The following is a 24,919-nucleotide window of genomic DNA, read 5'->3' on the forward strand; positions in this document are numbered from 1 at the left end:
ATTTCTGATGGAACCAGTAGATTTAGGATAGAGAGAAGAATAATTTATCTTTTTCCCTGACGCTTCATTTCTCTGCTTCTTCACAATCCAGAAAACAGTAAAATAGCATGAAAACTCTGTATTTTAAAATAGCTTCTATCCCCAAAAGGTTAAGCTGCATTTGCTCATACTTCCACTCAAGAATATGATAAAAACATTTAAGCCAAGATGAAGGATTCTAGTCAGAAATCATCCACACTTCTAACAGATGACAACGAAGGGATTAGGAATTTATTACTGGAATCAAGGCAGGTTTTCTACATTAAAGCAGAAAACTTAGAGCCTCCAGAGATATTTTGTATTTCTGTGGGAGTTGGAAGTCACTCATATCTTATTTAGAGGGTTTTTCCTCCAGTGGCCACTCTGTTGTGCTTATGGTATGCACTATGTGTCACTGCAGTGAAAGTGCAATGGAATAAACTTCATTGACATGAGCATTAGAAATTTATTATGAGCTCTCCAAGCATGAAAGACCATTTAAAATAACTGACAGAAGGGAGATAGTTAGAATTGCTATGACTTTTATCAGGCTTTGCAGTGAAAACAATGGAGAATATATCTTAGAGCTTTAAGTGCAACATGTTAATAAGTAAAAGTCTACAGCTGTTTTCAAAACTTTACAATACTAGTGAAATTGCATTAAAGAAAGTTGGGGTTTTTTTGCAGGTTTTGTTTTTTAGTGCTACTTCTACATTTTGATTGTAGTCATTCAATTTATTATTAAGAAATCCTCAACAGCTCTGGGAAATCTAAATATATATGTAAGCAAACAACTTTTTTTACATGATAATCTTATCCAATTAAGTACTTGGAAGAAAAATGATCACAACAGGAATGGAAACAGGAGTTACTTTTACTAGCACTACTGGTCTGAAAGAATACTCTTTAAAGCAGTCCTCTTTAATGACCAGGAACAACAGTGTTGAGTGAAACAATATAACATTTAGTGTTCATTTATTTTACTTACTCCTCTTTAAGAACATAGAACTATTGATGATTTTACCTTTCTAAAATGTTAGCTGTATTTGTAGAAGACTGAGTGCAACACAGGACTACACCTTGGAGGCAAATACCTACCTTACAAGCAGGAGCAGTTCAGACACTACAAAAATGTGCATGAACTGTTCAAGCAGAAACACAATCTGAACAAAAAGCAAAATGTCATTTTGAAAAATTAAATAACAGGCCAGGACACATTTATGTAGAATATTTAAAGTCTGTCATTTTTTATTTCTAAACTGATGAGATATCTTGAAGGAAAATAAAATGAAAACTCAGATGACTAATGTTCTATTAAGGGATCAACAAGTAATAAATAATTATGAGCTTGTCTGAACTATTACACATATTACATTTTTACATTTATTCTTATCCTAACATGCATACAGTACTGGAGGTCTAATACATCAGTTAAGACAGCCAAAATTGTAAGAAATCATTTTTTATGCTAAAATATTTTTAGTAGCTACTACAGAGACATTTTTGAAGTTGGGATTTTTGCCTGCCTGTTTTACTGTATTCTTCTATGAAATAATTCCAAAATCAACATGTTTCTAAACTATTGATTCTGAGATGTCTTGCAATCACCATTCCACTCACTTTTAACATTCTTTTCCCCATATATATAACTACAAAGTATTCTAGACACACAACATCTTAAAAACAAACAAAACCTAATTCCCAATTAATATAAAATGCCACAGTATTACTGATTTCAGAAGTGAGGCAATGTGGATAGAGGTGCATGTGTTGGGCCATGGAATTATTTCAGATGAGAAATAAGTTTGTCGTCTGTATCTGGTGTGCAACAGAGGAAGAGGGCAGGTGTCTGAGATGTGTGTCATGTGTCAGCACCAAAAAGAGGCAAAAAACTTTCTGCAGCAGTTCATGAGTTTCTGGGATGAAGGCAGCTCAGAGCTTGCTATAAGCACCCTCATTGGAAGACAGCACTGAAAACAGTTCAACTTCAATGAAGCCTTTCAGTTCAATTAGGATTTACTGTCCTCCTCACTATAATTCACTGATGCATGTAGCCACATGTTACCGAGAATATAAAATATACATATTTTATACACATATATCACATAATCTGTGATGGCTAAAGAGTAAAAAAGCTTGCTAAATCTATCACAGACAAAAATGGGCAATTTATGCATCAAACAGGAGATTCGGTCTCTAATTTAGAGTAATTTCTAATGCTGACTTGCTCTTCCAGTAGTAATCACTCCAATGCAATGACATGGTCTTTACAAATGCCACATCACTGTGTGCACCTGGAGCTATTTTCCTGAGCTTTGACTGTAGGCATGACAGCAGGATCTTAAGGAGTATGAAACTATCCCAGTATGGCCCCACTAATAAGTCTGTCCTGAGAGTCTAGGGCTTTCTGTGATTTTTGTGATTCCTGTGGTATTACCTAGGAATTAATAGCACAACCTAAGCATGCATCAGCTAAGGACTTTCACATTCCCAGTGTAGAAAATCACACGTAGTCAGGCTCCACTTCATCCAGCTTACTGTGTGTTTAAGGATACACAGTTACCCCGCTGGCTGCTACAACCACACTACACCTCCGACCTAGAATTCATCAGGCAAAAGATAGTAACATCCCTTCACATCTGTCCCTCTCCAGAGTGAGGACCAAATATTGACCTATATATTCATTCAGCTAACATAATAGAGCAAATAATACTGTAAAATTAGCAGTCCTTTGTTGAGTGTAAGTCTACAAAAAAATCATAAAGGTATGCCTGATAGGGTACATTTATACCCTATCTTTTGAGGTTAGTGAGTCAGAATTGATTGTAACTATAAATTCCAAGAGAAATATTTTAATAGGTATGTAAATATTTACTTCTCTGAAAGTATTTGTTGCAACTGAATCCCACTGTGAAGGACTAACCTGTTCCACAGAAGCTTCTTTGGAAAAAAGGCTAACAAACAAATAAATGACCAAGTGTAGCTATGTAATAAATTAATTTCAAGCAGAGATTCGTTAGAGCACAACATATAGTTAAAAAGCAAAGGTGTGATCATCACATGCTAGAACAGTAGTGTTAACCTGTGCTGTCTAAAATAACAGAGAAAATAAGAACTTAAAATCTCAGGTTTCAATATACTTTTGCATTCCTGGAGTTAGCTCTGTTACTGCTCCTACATGGTAGTAAGTAAATAAAGGCTATTCTAAGTCTCTATTTTCCCACTTGTACTAGAAAGATGCAGCAGGCGCAAAGACACCAGTTTTGTTACTCGTGCATTTGCACTTTGCTCAACACCATGATGAGCAGATTCCAATAGCGCTGCAGTTGTTTACACATTGCTAAAAAGTAGGATGGCATCAAAATTATACTTAGTCTGACAGAATATATTGATTTTGACAAAATGTCATTTAGGAAAAAACCTGTTTGAAGAAAATCAATGTTTGTTTCAATATTTCAGTAAATTTTCAGTATAGTTGCATGCTAAATTAGCACTACATTAAAGAAAAAAGTCAGCATTACAATAAAAAAAATTTTGACTGGTCCCAAGAAATATTTTTTAAAATGCTCTATTGAAAATATTTAAATATTAAGGGTTTGCTGATTCTAGGCCAAAACAAATATGTAAATAATAAAACTGCCAATAAATATACAGTCTGGTTCCCACATGGTTCAATTAATGGCTTACATCTGGGAGTAGCCTCAAGAGAAGACTACACATCTCAATAAGTCTACTGCCTGGTGTCATCTCCTACGCACCAGACGACTTTTGGAAGGCTTCTACAGAGGTACTTCACATACCCTGCAAGAATAACAGCTCTAATTCCATGAAAAGCACTGTAAGTCTGTTGTCTGTCCATCTGATTGTGGCAAGAATCCACACTGGAGTCTGACAACCTACAGCTGTGTAATTTAAGGAGGGGTGGAAAACACAGAGGCATTTGTGACTCCTCTTGCACCACCTGGTCATTCCATCAAAATAGTCTTGGAAAACCTGAAAATAATCCACTAGAAAATAATTTGAGCAATCTACAGCACCACAGCAGACCACAACAACACTAAGAACACTATTGTGAGGATTAGCTTCTCCGGTTGTCTGCCCACTTGTTTTTCAGCATACCTGATGCTGCAATAATTGACTTATCTGGAAATCTCTATGCCAGTTACAGGGTAGATAACAGTGAAGAGGATGCTGAGGTGAAGAATGTGGGAAAGTACATACTGCAAAATTAAGACTGTTTCTCAGTGAAAGTCCTGTTTGTGTACAAGGAACCACAAATTATGTCTAATCTGAGACACCTGGGAACTCATCAGCAATGCTTGAATAAGGGCTCTATACCTCAAGCATACTCTGAACACAGGAAAAATATCCTGTTCTCCATCTGTTCATGATGCAATTAAAAAATATGCTGTCCCTTTAAAGAGATTCAATCCAATTTTCTGTCCTGGATTTCACAATTACTTCACTGTGAAGCTTTATCTTTTTGGAAAGGGAGGAGTCAACAATTCTTGAAAGAGCTCTCAATTCTTATTCTGCATTAAAAAAATACACATTTTAACACCTTTCAAAATGTATTACAGTTTCTTTTTTAAAAGTTCATTGAAGTAATCAGAAACTCTCATTTTCAGGATTACACACTCCTATACCTTATACTGCAGAACTCAGTATTGTAGGCAAAAGGAGCTTGAGGAAAAGCAATCCAGAACTGACTATCCACAGACATTCATATTTTCTCTTCTTGAATTCCCAATAGCATAACTCAAATATTACTTCAGAAAGATTTTTAAGGACTAGCGCAATATAAAGCAAAAGAGCTGCTGCTCTGAGATATACAGAATAGAAAAGTCCAGATATTTAGGGGAGAGTTTGCAGTTTTTTCCCCTTACAATTGCAGGCAGACACACACTGCTTCATACTGTTTGTACATTGAAGTTTTCTGGCATTCAGAGGAAACAGTTGGTGAAGGCAAGCAACTTCCAGAAATCCGCGTGAGTGAAAGGAGTTAGATTTCACTGCAGTGTCAGTGATTAACACTGGACAGCTCTGGGGATTTAATAAGCACAACTAACAATGATGATGATATGCATTATAATAAAATACTGCAGAAAGTATGACCTACAAGGAAAAACATAGCCAAAAACTATATATAGATATATCCTTTATCTAGGCGCATATTAGCTAAATAAGTGCAATAATTTATTTTAATGTCCTTTAGCTTAATCATTAAGAAACCAACTGCAACCAACTGCAATATTCCTGGACTGAAAATCATGGAGGCTGGGAGATTTTTCCAGGGAAGTATCACTTTTTTGCGTTACTCATTAAACATCCGATACTAGTCCAAGTCAGAGGTATACTGGGCTAGGAAACATTTGGTATGAGCTGATACAACAATTCTTACACCCCTTTACCACTGCTTCTTGTAAACAGCACAGATGAGAACAAAGATGAAGAGATCGCTTTACAACTAGTTGCTAATTAAGTGATGAATAAATAACACATCAGATGGAGATGTGCTTTAGTGTCCCAAAACAAAATGAAAATTAATGCTAAAAATGGCAGTCAGTATGGCTTGAGCTATCTATATTAGCACTGTACTTCAAAATGGGAACATGCTTTTGAAGTGAATCTGCCAACTGTTCTCCCTTACTATACCTTGGTTCACATTGCAAAGCTGTTTTAAGAGCATGTTAGCTTTACTCCTTTTGGTTGTGCCCAAATCAGAGGTGCTTTCTACAAGCACACTGAAGCTTCGACTATAAACTGTTATGCAACCCAAACCAGAAGTACTTCTACAAAACAAACACCCAAGATTTAATGTGGACATTGGCCACCCAGCTGCATTCTGCAGGTCTGCACCTACTGGGCTGCACAGTACCAGCTTTCATCACCAAAAAATGGACCACATCTCAGGGAAGCAGGGTCTGTCACTGATCTGCTGAAGGGTGTAGCTCATGGTTCCTCTCTCATCTGTGGCCCCACACTTTCTAACTCCTGTGTAACTCCTTCAGAAGGAACTTTGAGACCTATCAATGAAAGCTATTTCCACAGTTTTTTTAAATGCTTGGTTCCATTACAGACATACAGTATTGGACCCTGGTTTTGTAAACTATCCTCCACCCACATCTCGCTTGTCAGGTTTTTCAATAGAGAAGAGATACATGTGGGCAGAATCAGACCCTCTGGACCCCATGAGCAGCTCAAAGGTCAGCTTGCAGAATACACAGATAAATCTGATCAGCTCAGTGTGGAGAAGACATTTTTAATGGTAATCTTACAGATTGCTGCTAGAAATGGAGATGTCAGTTGGCTTCATTCTCCACTGACATGTTTCCAAAATAGACAGTTTCCCACTTCTGTTAACATAAAGCCTGCAAAATAATTCTATGTAGCACTTAGAAAAAAAAAATAAAAAAATACCTGGTTTGATCAGTACACATCAAACAAATTTTTATCTGTCTTAACTTCATTGACAATTTCTCCCTCATCTCTCATGCACTGAACATCAAATATTTCTTTAGAGTGCTACAACAAAAAGCAAAAGGAAAGTTTTCATCACAGAAAGGCTCTAATGGTGCCAAGGAGGAAAAGTGTAGGGTGATGCTGTCCACACACCTGGCCACCTCACCCAAAAGGGACAACCTGCCAGGGCAGCAGCAGCTATGGTTCTGGGGCTTGTCAATCTCTAGTCATGCATTTCCTTCAGAAAAGAAAAAAGGATTCTTTGGGAAAAGCTGAACAGCAAACATCACTGGAGCCTTTTGTCACAAAAAACTGAGGGGAATTTTCACCAGCTCTGAATTCCTGCTGAGAATTCACCTTTGTTTAAAAGTTCAATGGGCATGGCTTAGTGAGGATGTTTAATAAGGCTCAATGCAAAACAGCCAGTAGATCTGGTACAAAAAAAGAAAGCTGAATTTATTAGGCCTACAGGTCAATATATACATTTCTCAGAGACTCCATGGCTATGTCTCTACTAGTGAATTAAATATGACTAGAATATTAAACATATACTCTGTCACTGAGGCCATGTGGCAAGATCATCTCTAGTCTGTACTATTAGACTTTTTCACTCTTCAAAAAAGGGTGGCTGTATGCTAGCTGGGTATCAGAAGTGTCTTCAGCCTGTGCAGGCTTTTGAACAGTGCCTGGGAAGCCTTTGAGGAAGCACTAGCTGGCAGGCTCCAAAGCCACCCCAGAAAGCACTCCAAGATTTTATTGGTAAGGTTGGTTGGGCCTGCAGCACTCAGGAACGCTTTCCAGAACTGTAGTGAAGTAGCCTATTGGCAGCAATGTCTGTGTGTGCGTCCCTTCCTTTTTTGTGTAAGTCAAGAAGCTGAAGGTCATGGTGGGACAGTATAAGAAACACAGACACAGGCACACAAGCACGTGAATGCAGGTCAAATTCAGTTTGGTTCCTTGGGATATTTCTTCATAGTCTGGCAGTAACTGTTGAACTGTCAAGTCTCTAATAATTTCTTTGGTATATATGCTAACTGTAAATGATGCTGAGCCTCTGAAGATTATTGAATAATGAATAAAACCTTTTTTCTCCCTTTTACTAGTGTCTAATCCTCTAGTTAGTTTGTTTATACCCATGAAGGGAAACCAAGAAAAAAATGGTGTTGGACCTTCTGGTAGATCCTATACACTGACTTGAACTTTTTTATTCAGATTTCTGTTATTTTTCACTGGGAGTTTTGCTAGAAAAGAATTAAGAAAACGTTGCTCTGAAAATGTGATCAGATCTTCATGAGATAGAGCTTAGAGTCAGAGCAGCTGAAGGGGAAAGCTGGAAGTTGTCTTAAATCACTTTCTTGTTCTTCTGGTCTCAAACTGGCCAGACGGAGCCAGCTCCCAGCATGAACAGCAGCAGAGCAAAAACTACAGAAATGCAATGCTGTCCGAGTCATGTAAGTGTCAAACAGACCCTATTGCACACAGATTCTGTCCCCTGTTCATCCTGATAAGCTTCTCTCTATATCACACCTAGACAGAAAAGGTGTATTAGCTTCAGGGAGGTATTTCTAACATTGTGCCCAAAGGGAATCAAGGGAATCCTCAGCTTCTTACTCTCTTGCACTGAGACAACAGCCAACAGGCATACTAGTAAAAGATCAGGTTATTTTGTAGACCTCTGGATTAAAAAAGCCTTTTCATACACAAAACATACAGTACAACGCTAGACTATGTATCAGCAGGAATAGTGACTGACATTACAGTTGTTGGCCACTAAAGAGAACACTTACTTAACAACAAAGATAAGCCCGGGAGTGATTAATGCACAAGTGCAAGGTTTACCAACACATCAGCATCTGAGAGCTCCAGCCAATATTCTTGTAAAGCTAAGGAGTGAGTAATACCATTTGCATCTGTATGAAGATGTTGAACTGAATACCAGCCACAGCTCTGCTGTGTGTTTTGCTGCTTTCAGAAACAAGGAGAAGGTAGAACAAGACCTGAAATTTGCACAGATCATGGACAATCAACACAATTAATGTCTGAAAAGAAGTTTTTCAAAGAAATTAAGATTCAAAGTGGTTTTGGAATTTAGTCTTGTAAATGCATATAATTCTTCTGTTGCTTTTAACACACTCTCCAATACTCTCAGTGTATTCCTAGTTTTTCAGGGAATATACACAGGAGGGAAGGCATGGCCACTTCTCTCCCTTCAAAGCACATAAATTTAGGCTATGATAACTAGCTGTTCAAAAACCCTGGCCTTGGCATGAAGATCTGCATGCCTGTAGCTTTTGTGCTATCCTATGAAGACACAATGGGACAACCCAACAGTCAGAATATTGGCATTAGTTCTGCAATTGCTTTGCTTTTGCCAGTCTGTGTGACAGCTGACAGAGGATGGAATGAAACCTCTTCTCTATGGCACCACTGAAAATGCATCACTGCATGTAATAGTCAAATTTTACCCTGTATTTAGGAAGGAAAGGGGAAGGGAAACATATTCCTCAGAAGCCTGATATGATGTAATTAGAATAATCTCCCCTGGAGTTTTTTCAGTGAATCAATAAGTGTCTTGAAGGAATATTGAATACATCTTTTTGATCACATGGAGACTACAGCTCCTTCTAAGTAACTGTGTATTTGCCAGTGGTTTTTGTGAAAAACAACAAACATGCCCTGTGCCTGCTGAGCAATGATAACCAAAAAAATTGAACTTTCACTTCACTGCAATCATACGGTAATATAAAAATTGAACAATTCCCCTTTCTCCCCATCTTCCTTCCCTGTTTTCTCTAGCTCCATTAGAAACAGTCACAGTTTATAGTATGGCTCACTACAGCAAAAGCACAGGTTGAAGTAAACTGGAGGATTTTTTTTTGCGAACATCTTGTCCCTCAAGTCTTTTAAAATTTGACCTTTCTTATATTTATTTATACAGCACAGAAGTCTGCTGTTCAAGTCAAAATAAATAAACAAAAAAGATATAGCATAACAATATCGTTAAAAATAAGCACTTTCTGTTTTCAACAAGTTAACATGCCTGTACTGACAGCCATGACACACTAGTAGCAAAGGAGACACAGAAAAGGATTTGAAGCTGAGTGTTGAGAAGATAAGGGTAGCCAGCTGTAGGCAAGGGTGTCTTGAAGAATATGAGAAAGCCTAACTGGCAATGGGCTCGTTGTGCTGAAGAACTGATGAAAAGTTGTCATACAGCTGACAAAAAGATGACGCAGAGTAACTGACATGAAGATTCAGCAACAGACAACTGGGAAGAAAAGATGAAAATATACTAGTTGTCTCAGTAGAAGCTAGGACAAAAATTTGGTTTCAGTGAAAGATGACCACAATTCAATGACAGATTGAAAAGTAACCCTGACACTTTCATCCTTTGATAGCCTTCATCATCATTACATCTAGTCAGTTCCTCACACCCATTATTTCCATATATCTGAAGATTTATCACTCATCTCTGAAAGGTAATGTTTCATTTTGTGTCCTCTAGAAGCAATTAACTAAATCCATCTTCTGAATCTTCAGCACTGTTACTGCATTATTGCTGTGTCTTAATCGAATTCCTCAGAAGTGATCTGCCATTAAGTATAGATTCATCACACCATTTTATTTCAGGTTTGATTTGGTTTTATTATCATGAAGGAGGTCACAATAACACATCGATGTGCAAGACACATACAGGATTCAACAATGCTACATATAGCAAGGTGCAGATGACATTCAATATTGCTCTGTAAATGCTGCAATCAAACAATATATAATGTTGTAAAGAACTTTAATACTCATTTATTACCATGCTCTGTAACAGCAAGCATCAGCTACAGCCAAGCTCAGAAGGACTAGCTAATTTTGTGCCAGAAAATAGCAAGCTACATTTGTATTTAGCTTAATTCAGCAGTGTTTTCAGGGAGAGGGAGGCATCTGGTTTTCCCACAACAGTTTGTTGTTTGGTTTGGGTTTGTTGGTTTATTTTATAGACTAAGCACCTTAGGAAAAAGACTAGAAAGATAACAATGAGAAAAATGCAGCCTCCTGCTTTGGGGAACAATAGATGTGAATAATCAAGAGTCCAGAGAAAAGACAGAAAAATTGAGACAGATTCTTACAGGGGCCTCATGAGATTGGGTCATTTTCTTGAGCTACTAAATAAATCATTCAGGGACTTTTAGGGAAAAGTAGTAACAAATGATTATGACTTCTATCATAACGACAGCTGTGCAGTGAGCACCAGCAGTCAAATTAATAGGTATACTTACATTTGAGTTTAATAATTCTTTTTTCAGTTAAACCACTTTTCACATATAGAAACCTTTGTGCCAGCAGGTTACTAAACGACATTATTCATGTGTCTCTGTTGGGTAAATTAGAAGAATATAAGGTAAGACTATAAAGGAGATACTTTTAAATGCAACTAATTAAAGAGAGGGGTAACACCATGAGTGTTAACGCTACATTATTTCTTTAGAAAGGTAAGCAAAAGGAGTCTTCTTCAGAGGTTTAATTTATTTTTTTTTAATGTAAAGATAAAAAAATACTTTACTGATGCCAACTTCAGGCTCTCCTTTCCAAACTATAACATCAGCATCCAATTCAAAAGGCACCTAACACCACCTAAATGGGTATGCCGGGAAAGATGTACAGTATCAGACTTGATGCAGTACTTTACAGCCAGGTTAATAATACATGAGCATGCGACTAAAGTGGGTCTACTGGAAAGATAAGCTGATCAACTATCTCAAATGCATTTTCTAATTCACTGCCCATCTTTTTATTCCTCTTTTTCTTCCCTGCCCATTTAAGGGGGAAGGTTTATAAGAAGAATAGTAGACAGATAATCAACATTTTAAAAATAGCTAATCTATTCCCAAGCTAACTCAACTCAAAAAAATTGAAAAAATGCCAAAGGAGACACCATTTTTTTATTAAAAGGGAAAAAAAAGTGTTTCTCTTAATTACCCAATTCTCATTCATCACACAAACACACAGGTACTGCTAACTACTTCTCTTTATGTTCCATAAGTCCTTACTGCCCAAGGACAACTTGCTTTCTCTGTCACATGAGGTGAAGGTGAAGTCCAGTCCACCTAGGCAATTAACTTTCATCTATATTCTAGGTACCTAATAAAGGCTGCTTAGAGGACTCTGGTACTTTCTCTAGTTTGTTTTCATGAATAAGAACTCCGGAACTCCTCCACAGAACAACTATTATCTACCTAAAATGTCATGAACAACATCTGCATCTCAATTTGAGTGCATGTTAACTGCCCAGTGTAGCTGACTCAGACACCACCTCAAGCTCCTTCTCTTCATCAGTAGCTGTTGGTGAACTAGCAGAGCTTTCTGCTCTGTGATGCAGCTTAACATGCAGCTTTCAAACTTTGGGGGAAGTCACTGCCAATGGTTATGAAGCCAAGAAAAACCAAGATAGAGAGCTGATCCCTGAAAAACAAGTTTGCAACAGCAGTTTCCCCATCGTGCAGAGAATATTTATCCACCTGCTTTCTCTAGAGAAACAAAGACCTCTCAGAGCAGGGCAGAGTCAAGAGGACAAGCGGGTAGTATTCATTTCATCTACTGCCAGGAGCAAAACAGACAGGCATTGTGCCCATGCCATGCTCCCTGCACAGAGAATGGAAAGAAACAAGCCCTCTATGAGTTATCTGCTAATATAGGTACTGCCAGTCATATAGGATATATACCCTCTGGAGAGTCACAGCTATCCCCTTAGGAAAAGTGATGACATAACTTCACTTGGATGTAGTAAGTTGAACTTTTTGGATATACCTAGCCTAGCAAATAAAGTGAGACAGGTAGCTTTCTGGTCCAAAGGACAAGTGGTATGACATGGTGTGTCATGGCACAGTTTGCTTCTACCTACATTAACTCATTTCACAGCAAAAGTAGCTGCATTCTAGCTGCTTGTTGGGAATGGACATGGCATGTGCTAACCTCCAGAGTACCCAAACATCACCTAGGAAAATGCTGAGCTGAACCCATGCTAACAATTAACACAACTGGTGCATGCCTGAGCTCAGGTGCCATGCTCTAAGCACAGAAGTCTTGACATTCTACAGATCATCAGGAGCATCACAATCCTTAAATCTAGGAGATGCACAGCTTATGGGTCCTTTAGAAAATTATTTTCAACTTCAAAATTTCTGTGCATATTAAAAGGTACAGTGGCATCAGAAAGCACCAAGAAAAATAGCTATATGCTTACAAAATAACTTCAGATTAAGTGGAAAAATGGTTTCCACTAGTTCACATTTTAGCATTCTAAGCCTGGAAGATTCAATTTCTGACTCTTTTAACCTATTGCCCAACAGAAAACTGTGAGAGGGGCACATCTTCCCTGCATTGCCAAGCTCAGCTGCTACAAGGGGAAGCCCTCAGCTCTGATTCTGTACCAGCTCAGTCCCAAAGACCTGCCCAGTTAAGGTCATGTGGTGTGTGAATTGGATTACAACTCAACATTTGACATTACAACTAAGCAATGAGCTCCACTGCTAGGCCTATTATGGGCAAGTAACCACCTGAATGGGGTATGTTAAAATAACCCTTGTGGTGAGGAAATAACTACGTGTGACTCAATGGAACAAAGCTGTTCCTTTCAAGTAACTTTAGGGTTAACAGACAAGCAGAGTGTAATAGTGGGGCTATCTTACATCTCAATTAAAAGAGCAAGGGATGACCTATTTCTAATCACATGGATTTGAGCTTGCTGCTAAAGGTTATCTTCTCTGTCCTACATGTATTTCCAATCAGGACTCACACAAAGCCTACCTGAAAAACCTTCCATAATTCAAACCACATACAAAATTTTACATGCATTAACCTACTGGGTAACATTACTTACTGCTGCTAAAGATCAACTGTGTATCAGTTCAGCACACTCTTCTATTTACCTGTGAAAAGGCAGGTTAAGAAGGAACAATACATGGAATTCACCCCAGCGGGTTAAGGAGGAACAGTATGTGGAATTCATTCATCTCAACATTAACTAAAAACTGTTCATTTATCCTAGGTCAGCCAACTCCTCCCATTGTCTTCTCAATCCCTTACTTTGTTAGCACTTCTAGATGGGCACCTCTGGAGGGACAGTCATCCTTACTGTCTTAAATACCTACCTTACAACAAAAATATCCGTCTTATAGAAGCACTTCTCTCTTTTAAGGGGAGATGATTATCAGCACTGGCTGGATGCTGGTCATATACTGGATAACCTGTTTAAAGCTTGCAAAACAAGTCACATTCAAGGACCTAACTCCCACTGATACAACAATCCTACATGGAGTTCTGTAATGACATAACTTTACAGCTTCCAGAAGCTGTACTAACTGCACCAGAAGTACCTCTCGCATCTCTGCAGAGCGCTCTATTGTGCCATGGAGACAGACCCATGAACTAATGAAAATTCAACATTCATATTAGTATAAAGAAAAAAAGTCATTAAGTGCTATTGAACTGCCAATTATCCAGTGTAACTGCAGACCTCCCAGCACAGCTGTTTTACCTTCCCTCTCTGCTGTATGCAATATTACATTCATATTGCAGGTTACATTATCACAGCAACCTGTAACTGGTTCCTAACTGCTGAGAGAACAAATTATTTTGCCAAAATTATCGGTTCGAATCCGTAATAGTGAATAATGAATTAGACATGCCTAGACTTGGGGATTTTTTCCTTGCAATATCTGTAGTTATGAGGAGCTGTGAAATTCAATTACAAATATTAAATGAACTCTCCTTTTGAAATGATTCTTCTCTCAGCTATTTTTTATGACTCTGTGTCATAGGGGAGAAAAAAAGAAAGTTTGTCCTGGATAAGCTAAAACCCCTAATAGTAGCTAAATATTACTCAACCTCTCCCACTGAAAGATTTTATTACCCTTCAATATTAACGGATTGCACTTGGTACTGCCCAAGTTTAAATTCTTTATATAATCACATCTCTATTAAAATGAAAATTGTGGGGAAAAGTGTATCATTACTAAATGATCCCAATGCTCTGGTCAAAAAAGTACTCTCTCAAAGAGTCTTGAGATACAGGAAGTCTGAAGTCACAAACCATGGGAGGCTTCAAGAGTACACTAAAGAACTATTAACACACGTTTATTTCATTCTTCCCTACCAGACAGTATGAGAGTCAGGACACTTGGCTGGGCGCACCTATGTCTGTATGCTGTCTTCTGCGAAACATGAGATTGTCTGCCATGGCTTTATCATATTGCTGAGCTTTCTGTATGACTAAAGACATAAAATTACCTGAATAAGCACTGAGTGCATGGATGGAAACCTTCATATAAATATAACTCTGCTTCCTTCACTTCTCTGTCTTCAAAGGAATGGGAAAAATTGCTAGGCATGGAGTAGATATAAATCCATAAAGCTTCTGTAAGTCTTCCACTCCTGTATAACCTATATTATTGTTCTTCATTATGTGGGCACGGTGAAAGGTTGTCGACAAAAGTAAAAATTTCCTTATGCACAGAAGTTACATGCACAGAAGTTACATGCACAGGTTACATGCACAGAAGTCCTGACCTTGTACTTTATACAACTCTTGTAGGTTTTTTTATGACCAGTATATTTGAAAGGACATACATGCAATGCCTGTTGCAATCAGTGAAGGGACACCAAGAACATGATAAAGATAGATACATAATGTTGGCAACTTATGACATCTCACATGGTATGGCATATCCTTGTTACACTGGCATATATTATAAATGATCTACAGGAAACTCTTCATCTTCTGCAGCATCAGCATGAGACGAGCAGCGACAACTGAAACCACACCAAGAAACACTTGCGTGTACAACTGAGGGGAGGACTGACAAAAATACTGATTAAATCAGAGCATAGATTCACAGAAATACAGTGCTGGAAAACCTCCCAAAACACCAGCTAGCCCAGCATCTCCAGAAACAAGAGCAACAACATTGAAAGAAGTATTTTTCTGGTCTCTTCTTGAAAACCTGCAGCAAAGGAGATTCTACAACACTGTAGCTAGCTGAAAACTAATCTGAGAACAACTAATTAATTTCTTCAGGTCTTACTTCAATTGGTTCTAAAGAGCAGCTGATCATCCTTCTCTCACCACCAGCTTCCCACATATTGGGAAATTTATGTCCTCTCTCCATCCCATTTTTCAGTGCTAACCAAAACCATTTACTTCAACATCACCACATACGCCCCGTTTTCTAATTATTTTAATTAGAAACATTTGTTTCCCTTCCTTACACCTCCTGTTCACTTCCACCTCCCTGAAAGCCAGCACGAAAACACAGGACACAGCATTCCTCCACAGCAGTCACTAATGGTGGACAGAGAAACCCCATGTCTTCTGAATGACACTTCTATTTATGTACTCAAGAGTAAACTGCACCTTTTTTAAACTGTCTTGCACCTGTGACCTGGATTAACTTGAATTGCTTTAGACTCTGGTCCAGTAAAACCTCTGTATTCTTTTTTTCTGCACTGTTGCTTAGGTGATTCTGTATCATTATAAATAGTAGATTCTACCTTCCTTACAAACTGTAGCACTTTGTGGCTGCCCCTTCTTAGGGCCATTCCTCTAATTTGTAAACATAATTTTGAATTCCCTTTTTGTCCCCTGACATATATGCTGTTATTCCAGGTTTATGTCATCACAGATTGTATCTATTTCATCATCCAAGACCAAACGATTTGACACTGGCAGCTGGAGTTGGCTTTTTAAAAGCCTACTGCCACCTCCCAGCGACATTAACTACCTCCTTGTCTCTACATAAGCAGGTATTTCTTCCCCTTCACAGCAGCTGCTTTCCTCTGCGGATAAGCAGAAGCCTGTCATCAATGCCTCTGGTCAAACAGGAGTCATTCTTCTATCATGCTGTCTACTACTAGCACTTCTTTCACTCTGTCAATAGGAACTGTGAAACATGACAGTAGTGGAGAGACAGAGTGAGGCAGGCTGGGGGAGTTCATGGGTCCTCTCCTGAGGAAGAAAAATTAATGTGGCTGAGATAGAGGATTAGAAGGAAGGATGCTTTGGTTGCCATCTGGCAACTAGAGAGAAGGTAACCTGCTAAGACACAAGATAAACTGTCCTCCAGGGACAGTAACCATTGCTACCATCTCTTAGTGGATGGCTGCTGGCTCATCATCAGCACAGTGATAGCATGCTTTGCAGGGCTATGCTGGCCTCAGGAGATGGATGCTTCCCTGCTTGGGCAGCATTTATTTCTTCTTCTTCCCTTTTTTTTCCTCATATTATCTATCAAACATATACATAAATATATATATACACATTAAATTATCTATATAGTCTCTCTGCACTATTTAGCATGATCTACTATTCTCCCTACGTACATCAAATTATAAAATACATAAAAGCAAAAAATCAGTAATCTATTCTATTTTATACTCTTGGGATATGTGATCAAGTAGTGCACACATGAATCTTCTTCTAGATAGAAAACTTGTGCTTGCAATAAAAATTATTGTGTAATCACTCTATTAGTACAACTCATTTAATTTCTCCATCTGAATCTTGAAAGCAAAGTATGTCAAAAAGCAGTTATTTCCTGCATGAGGTAACTTTGAGATTCTGTTACTTTGAGATTCTGTTTGCCAGGTACTTAGAAAGCAGCTGTTTATGACAGCAAATATAAGCTACACTTACGATAAGAAATATAGATTACATTTCTGTGTCTTGCTACGTCTACTCAAAGTCTAACCAAGATACTTTGACTCTTCATAGCCATTCAGGAATGACGGACACCTCCTAGAAAGACGAATCCTTCCATCTATAAAAAAAACAAACAGCCAAACCACAAAGCACAAAAAGCCTACATGATGTCTAAGATACATCTTACAAATTAGTGCCTGCCTGCTTCTGATTCCAGAGGGAGCCTGGAGGATGAGCTTTGGCCAGAAACCTAGAGAACAATTCACTTACCCACTTACCTAAGTAAGGGTGTCTGGTGCCATTCTGGATGTCCTGGATTATGCAAGACCCCTGCATATGGCTGATAGTATCTATGGGAATACCCTACCCTTCTGAAGCCTGAGACCAAACAGGATACCTTGAGACACCTAAAATATCTAAAACACACTATTAAAGTGTCTTCTTTAAGATAAATAGCTCTCTGTGCTCCACCACCTGTACTCAGAAGAATAAGAGTCAGTTGTTTAAACTTCAGGAGTTGATGTCATGTATAACATATGCACAGAGCACACAGACATAGCAGAGGACTTGAAAGAGATCTGTGACAACCTGAACTGGAAATTGTATGTCACATACAACACAATGAAACAAAAATGACAGTAGACACCTTTGCCTAAGCCACCACATTCTGATGTAGATCTCTGCTAACTATGGCTTTAGAATTTAGCAATCCAGCTCTCATTTGGTCATCTAATTGCATACATCTCAATTTACATAAACTGAATCCCACCCCATTTTTTACACATCTAAAATGAGATGTGAGAAGGTTCTGCACCTTCAATACCTCAAGAGAAGCATGAATTAACTCACCTAAGAGTTATTATCTATGCATTGATACCTAAGGAATAGTAGATGATATTTGCTCACAGTGAGTAAGAACTTCAGTTGACCTTAGAGCAGCAAATAAAACAGTTTGTCAAATAGATGTCAAAACTGCTTTGAAAATCAGCAGGCACACAATGAAGTCCATATGCATACTTGCAGTTTTATAATGGAACATATGTAAAAATAAAAAATTACAGTGTTAGCATAGAACAGATTACACCTTTTTCAGAAACAACAACTCATAAGTTTTATGGTCTGACTTTATGTCAACCTAATTTTCTGCTTACAGTGTTCTCAAAACAGCAGGATGACTATATGCCTCCTGAATTTTGCTGGTTTCATTTAAATTAGAGCCTGAAAAACCCTGGATGAGCAGCTCTGAAGCCCCCTCTATACTCAAAGAGAATGTAGACAGCACTTCAGAGAGTAGTAGCACAAGTTTGCTGTCTTTCAGGAGGCCATACTATTCTCTACAAAACATTATATCTAAGGAGAAAGGTTCATATTTGCACTGATCCCCTTGGTTTTTTTTTTCCATCCACTTTATAGCATTACCTTCCATAAGCTATAAAACACATCCTAAAATGACTGCAAAATGAAAGCACAGCACCTTAGTCTTACAGCTATAACGATGAGTTTAAAGAGGAGGTTACTTGGAGATTCAGTGTATTTATTATTTAACTTCCTAAGGATAAAAAGGAGTATTTGGGTCCTTCAAAATTATACGCGTGGAACTAACACATTTGATTCACGAACCAAATGTTGAACAAGAATCAGATTATTAAAAAAAAATAAAAATCACAAATTGGGGATATTGTCTGATCAGAAATAGGTTGACAAGACTAGTAAAAAGCATGAGAACTATTTCTTTTTCAATTCACGTTGTCTAAGCAAAACACGCCTCTAAAACACAGAAAATGCAGAACACAGTCAACCCAAATCATGTAAAATGATAAATTATAACACTAAATTATTGAAATCTGACAACAGTAATCTTTCATACTCTTTATTTGTAAGATAACCTACAGTATTTTCTCAGTATTATGTCTGTCATTGATTAGTGTTTTGTTTGGAGATGCACGTTATAGCAGTTTTAAATGCAATTATTGGAAGCATGCACAAAAATAGGTGTGTACTTAAGTACTAAATTACAGGTATGATTTGTGAAATAGGCAAATAATAATGGGAAAGCATGCACAGGTAAAGCAGGGAAATAAAGCACATGTGGTGATACACGTATATATATCAATATATATTTGTACAGGACATCAACAGACTGCAGCCCTTCCTTGAACAATGCACTTCTTAGATGCAACTTCATTAGTTAATTCTTGCCACCATAACTCAAAGTATAAATATCAAAGCATGGTAATTTTACTTAATAAATATTTAGTATTTTCAGTATGATGTAAATAGTATAGTAGAGTAACACTTTCAATAATGATGCTCAACATTTTCAAGAGGTTATGAGATCAAATAGAAACCTCTTACTTAAAACTTTTCAATAAAATCATTTCATGCTGTGCAGTCCTGATACTTGCATCAGTCCTCCTGATCCAGCTTAGCATTTCATCATCAAAAGCAAAGAAAAATGTTAACTGTTCCATGTAATCTGAGGAAGGGGCACATTACTATTCAATAAGTCTATTCTAAAACACAGCTACAGGTAGCCTTGATGTAAGAAGACCAAAAGATTTTTAATAATTTTTAACAGAAATACAAAAAATAGATAAATTTTTGAAGTGCTGGGAAGCCAGATGAGTAACTAGTAACTGCAGATTCATAGAGGAATACATTATATGCAAGCCTACAGTTTGATTAAGAATAGAAAAGAATATGATACAAGCCATAATTCTTGTTACAACGAATTGCCATCATATCACTGAAAGCTACATTACAGGCTGCCTAGAAGGCAGCAAAATAAAACTTGCTGTAATAGCTTTTTATTTATATTCATAACACTGAAGAATGCTAATTCTCTGGTTATTTTCCTTTTAATATAGAGATGAATTTTAACAAGCTAATTTATAAAAGGTTACACAAATGTCTAGTTTTAAATCAAAGAAATTAATGTCCATACTACCACAGTCCATCTTTTGCAAAAAGAATATGCCAAAGATTAAAAGTTTAGTTGATAACCAGCATTAAGTTCAACAGCTATGCCTCAGGTCTTCAAACTGTGACCTTTCTTCCCCCCTCCCCATTACTATCATTACTGAAGTAATAGTATTATAGTGATAGTAATCTTGAAAAGCTCTTTCTGATCATTCTTATACACTGTTTCTTGATATTTACTCAAGAATCTGCAGATCAGTAGGAAGTTACCTAAAATAAGTGGAAGTAATCAATTTGGGCAGTACTTGTGCTTAGTCAAAGATTACTTCTTTCACAGGGAGAAGATGCAAGTTCAGCTGAAACTCCCGTAGTAGTAAGGTGTTCCACAATCAGAAGCTCTTTCTACTATTTTTTTCCTGAAGCAAATTAATCCATATTTTGCAACAGTATTTCAACATCTCCCTTCAGAAACACATATTTCTTTCTCTTGCAAGCTCTATATTTATATTTTTCAGACTTCACACTGCCCCATGAGAAAGCATGGGAAAACCCACTTATTTACAGCTCTGCCAACTAATGGAAAAGAGCAGGCACTTACTTGTGGGGCTGCTAGAAAATTCAGCAATTGGTACACTGTCTCACTGTCTGGGGGAAAGGGATGGCATCCATCCTCTTGAGGAGCTCCTGTATCATTCAAGATCTAACTACCCAGTCCAGCAACATCACAAGTAGTACAATTACTTACTTTTTTTTTATAGCACAGCTACAGTGGACTGTGCAAGTTGCTATTTAAAACAGGCTTTCCCATAGCTGGAGGAGGGGAAATAAAAAGGCCACAAAATGCAGGATATATGCCCTCATTATTCTTTTATTTTTTTTTTTTTTTGCTGGTCTCATTCTGCCTTTCTCCAATAGTTATTGCATTTCACATACACAACGTGTTATATATTAATTTAATGTGCATTGTAGTGCTTCCCTAAGTCTGGAGATTAGCCAAAGGTGGGGAAGGTGGCAGTGGGGATACTGAAGTCAGACTTTTTAATTACCCTTCAAAGACTCAGCTTCCATCTTTCTGAGAAGCAATCCTACAGACACAGAAAAGCCTGTGGAATAGACAAGGTGTCTCTACAGCTGCTTGAATCTGCAGGAAGCCTAAAATAAACTCTTAAAATTAAGAACTGTCTTGTATATCCCTCCTGAATGAGTAAAGAGGCAGAGTGACAGTTTTAACTGCAAGCAGGTAACAGGTGTCTCTGTTAAAACCACTTTTTAAAAGACTGGAAGTAGAACAGAAGTTTCTATCTGAGAATTTTGGGTACAGTGGGAAACAGAAAGGGCAGGATTAATGAAAATACACAGATCATGCATAAAGCCAAGCTATACCAGCTTGTAACACTGCAACACTGCACTGAAGGAGGGGTAGTGCGGTGTTAGTGTCATATTTATTGAAAGAGAGCTCAGCTTCCAAACGTGCAGATTATTACTCTTAATGCCATGAATGTAACTACAGCACTGCAGAGTAGGCTGGTCTATTTACCTCAGGTTTGCAAAATTAAGAATAGAAGGAAAAATCTGAGATACTGAGGGAAGGAGTAATTTTCTCAGGAACATGAAAAATCCACGTCAGATTCAAGACCAGAACAAGAAACCTCAATTCTAGCTGCTCACCTCAAATCACCGAACTACACAGACGGGGGGACCGAAAGGCAGAAACACACTAACACCCTTCTCCTCAGCGAACCCGGCAGCCCCAAACAGCATCACTTCGCGAAGCAAAATTACAGTTTCTCCGAGGTCCACAGGCAATCGTGCCTGCCGTAGATAACAATTAATACGCTCACACATGTCAGAGTTTATCCACCGACAAGCTGGCTTGGTGGGCTTTTTTCCCCTGAACCGCCCAAGAAGCAGGATGATGCGGACAGCATTGATGCCGCCTGCCCCGGGAACCCTGCGACCGCCTCCGCCAGCCCGCTCCGCTCCGCGTCCCGCCGGCTGCGAAACCCAGAGAGCTCCGGGAGAAAGAACGGGAGGAGGAAGAAGAGGGGGGTGTCAGGGGGGCTGGCACCCCCAGGTTCGGCCGGAGAGGGGGAAGGGGAAAGGGGGTCTCTGGGGAAATAAAGTTTTCAGGCCGAGAGGACAGTGTCCGCAGCACCGCGCAGCCCTGCCACAGCCCGCACAAGCAACACCGACTTCGGGTGGAGGGAGGGACGAGGAACGGGCGGTAGCCCCGGCGCCGGCCGGGGCCTCCCGCTACTCACCATGTTGACTTCGGAAACCATGTCGATGCTGGCGATGTCTATGTTCATCCCCACGCAGACGGGGGGACCTGCGGGAAGATGACATTGTTACCCACCGCCGCTCCGTGACCTGGAGGCGACAGGGGCTGCGGGACCCGGGGCCGCCGTGCGGGAGTGGCGGCAGACCGGGGGAGAATAGGAGGGTGCTCTGAGCGGTTAGCCCGGACAGGGCGACTCACCTCCGAAATCCGGCCGGAGGCGGATGTCGTAGCCCTTCAACAATTTATCCACAGTTTCTTTCACGAAGGACATGTTGCCGGGATCGTTCACACTGTGGGGGCGAGAGAGACGGGGGGTGTCGAGCGGGGGAAGCAGAGGAAGGGGCGCGCGGGGTCGGTGGCGATGGTAGGCGCTTGAGGAGCCAACATCAGCTTGCTCCCCTGCCGAAACGCACCCCACGCCGCCGGGGAATGCTGGCTCCTACCTCTGGGCGCAGCAGACTACGGCCACCAGGACGGGAGCGGAGAAGATCCCGAAGATCCTGCCTCCTCCAAAGCCCCACATCCCTCCGCTCCGCGCTCCCTCCGTGCAGCAGCAGCAGCAGCCGCCGCGATCCGGCTGCCCCGGCTGCCACTGAGGAAGAGGCGGAGGCGACAGTTCCCGTTCTACCCCCACTTCGCTGTTCCCCCCCCCAAATAAAAATCCCCCCACCCCCTGTCCCAACACCCCTGCCCGGCCCGCGGGAATAGCCCGCGCACCCGGCTGCGCCCACCCCGCGGCCGGACGCCGCCGAGCCCCGGAGGAAGCCTCCCTCCGCCGGAGCCCGGCCGCCTGCCTCCCCTCCGCCCGCTGTCCCCGTACGCCGCCGCCCGCCCAGCTGCCTTCCCGCCAGCCGGGAGGGGAGGGGAGAGAAGGGAAGATAAGGGGAGGAGAGGGAGGGAGGGACGGAGGCCGCCGCCGTCCCTCCCGGCGGACACCCCGAGGATGGGCGCCGTGGGCAGCGGGGCTTGTCGGGACCGAGCCGGCAGCAGCGGGCGGGGGCACCCACGGCACCGCGTCGGGGCACTCCCGCCCCGCCAGCCACGACACCGGCCCCGGGGCACCTGCCCTCAGGCGGGGGTGCCCCCTCGCAGCCCCCTCCCCGCAGCCGGCTCCTTTTCCTCGGGAGGGTGAGGGGATCCCCGCGGTGGAGCCGAGCCGCCGTGTCCCGCCCCTCTGCTTGCGCCGTGCGGGGTCACTGCGGCCACCCGCCCCAGCAAGCGGTGCCTGGGGAGAGGCCGCTGGGGCAGGAGAGGGAGCCGGGCTGGGTGCCCTGGTCCGGACCTCAAAGGGCCTGGGAGAGTCCGCACCACGGCTGGGAGTCGGGTGTGTGTTCAGTGCTGTGCCCGAGGCTCTCTTCAACAGTGCCCGTGAGGATGCCATCAACACAGACCTAGATCATTGTGTTTTGACAGGCAAAACCTCCACTGTCTTTAAAGCGTGCATATAGAGGCTTGTTTTGCAGGGCAGTAATGAAAGGAAGCTGCACTGATGCCAAAGGGACCCACGGTGAAAACTGTTGGCTCCTTGATGTGTCTCCTGTGAGCTTCTGGGTGCTCTTAACTTTGTGTAAAACATTGGTCAGGATGGAAACAGCACAGTGGTTATTACTGTGTGCTTCTTTCTGGGTTAATTAGTCCTTTCAGCAGGACTAATTGGCGTGGAAACAGAAGCACGCTGACTTGACTATATTGCCTTTGGTTCCAGAGCCAGTACCTTTTCAATGCCAGACCTCTTCAGTACACTCTACCAACGATGTAAACGTGCCCTTAGCTAGCTCCTGATTGTGGTTACAATGGCTGGCCATTGGCCCATGACAGAGTACAGCATTTCACTAGTGGAGGGAGAAAAGCAATGCCTTTTTTTTTCCCTCTCACTTCTCTTGCCACCTGTTTGCCTTCTACCAACCCTCTTCCATCAGAAAAACTGCTAGGAAAAGGATGGCCGGTTGAAGAATACTGTGCTGCTGTGCATAGGTGGGAAAAGGCTTTTTGCCTCTCAACAAACTCTTGGAAAGAAAGACAAATGCAATCCATGGCATACATCCTGATCTTCTTGCTGTTACAGTTAATAATAAAACTCCAAACAAAAGAAGGAGCAGGCTCAATTATAAAAATAATATAAACAACTAATATTTAATTAAAACCCTAATATAAAAATAGGCAATGACAAAAATGTAGAGAAACTGAGTGTTGCCAAGTCTTGTGATGTCATTTGAAGTCTTGCAATATTTGGATTTTTTTAATAGTGCCATAATTACTATGATCATAAAGTAAGTGAAAATATTAGCTTTCATTTAAAAACTAATAAAGCTTATGATGAAAGCGTGAGAATTGTGACACAAAGCATACATGACTCAAGTGATCAAAACCAAGAAGTCAAGCTATAAATATATATATGTGTTATTTTAGGGTCTTTGATCATCATATTTTTTTTTTTAATGCTATGGATGGACATTATTGAAGACTAGTTCTTTTAAAGACTTCAGAGAAAGTGAGTTTAGGGAAAGGTACTGACTCAGTTGTTTCCCCCTAAGTGCTGAAAGAAAGTATTA

The 24,919-nt window shown here is 40.2% G+C and overlaps 1 protein-coding gene across 2 annotated transcripts in view; it reads right to left on the bottom strand.

Moving 5' to 3' along the window:
* The window catches only part of GABRB3 (gamma-aminobutyric acid type A receptor subunit beta3), a 115,770-nt gene extending 92,811 nt beyond the window's left edge, over positions 1–22,959 (bottom strand). Inside the window, exons 1-3 of one of the 2 annotated variants that reach the window (XM_005151392.3) lie at positions 22,811–22,959; positions 22,566–22,657; positions 22,348–22,415 (exon numbers count right to left, since the gene is read on the bottom strand). In XM_005151392.3, the coding sequence (XP_005151449.1) occupies positions 22,348–22,415; positions 22,566–22,657; positions 22,811–22,890 (240 nt within the window). In that variant the 5' untranslated portion in view covers positions 22,891–22,959. The remainder of the gene's footprint in view (positions 1–22,347; positions 22,416–22,565; positions 22,658–22,810) is intronic. The other variant, XM_005151393.3, reaches the window with a different exon arrangement.
* Between the last annotated feature and the right edge of the window lie 1,960 nt (positions 22,960–24,919).

This window comes from Melopsittacus undulatus, chromosome 2 (assembly GCF_012275295.1).
Source record: "Melopsittacus undulatus isolate bMelUnd1 chromosome 2, bMelUnd1.mat.Z, whole genome shotgun sequence".
In the NCBI taxonomy this organism is placed as follows: Eukaryota; Metazoa; Chordata; class Aves; order Psittaciformes; family Psittaculidae; genus Melopsittacus; species Melopsittacus undulatus.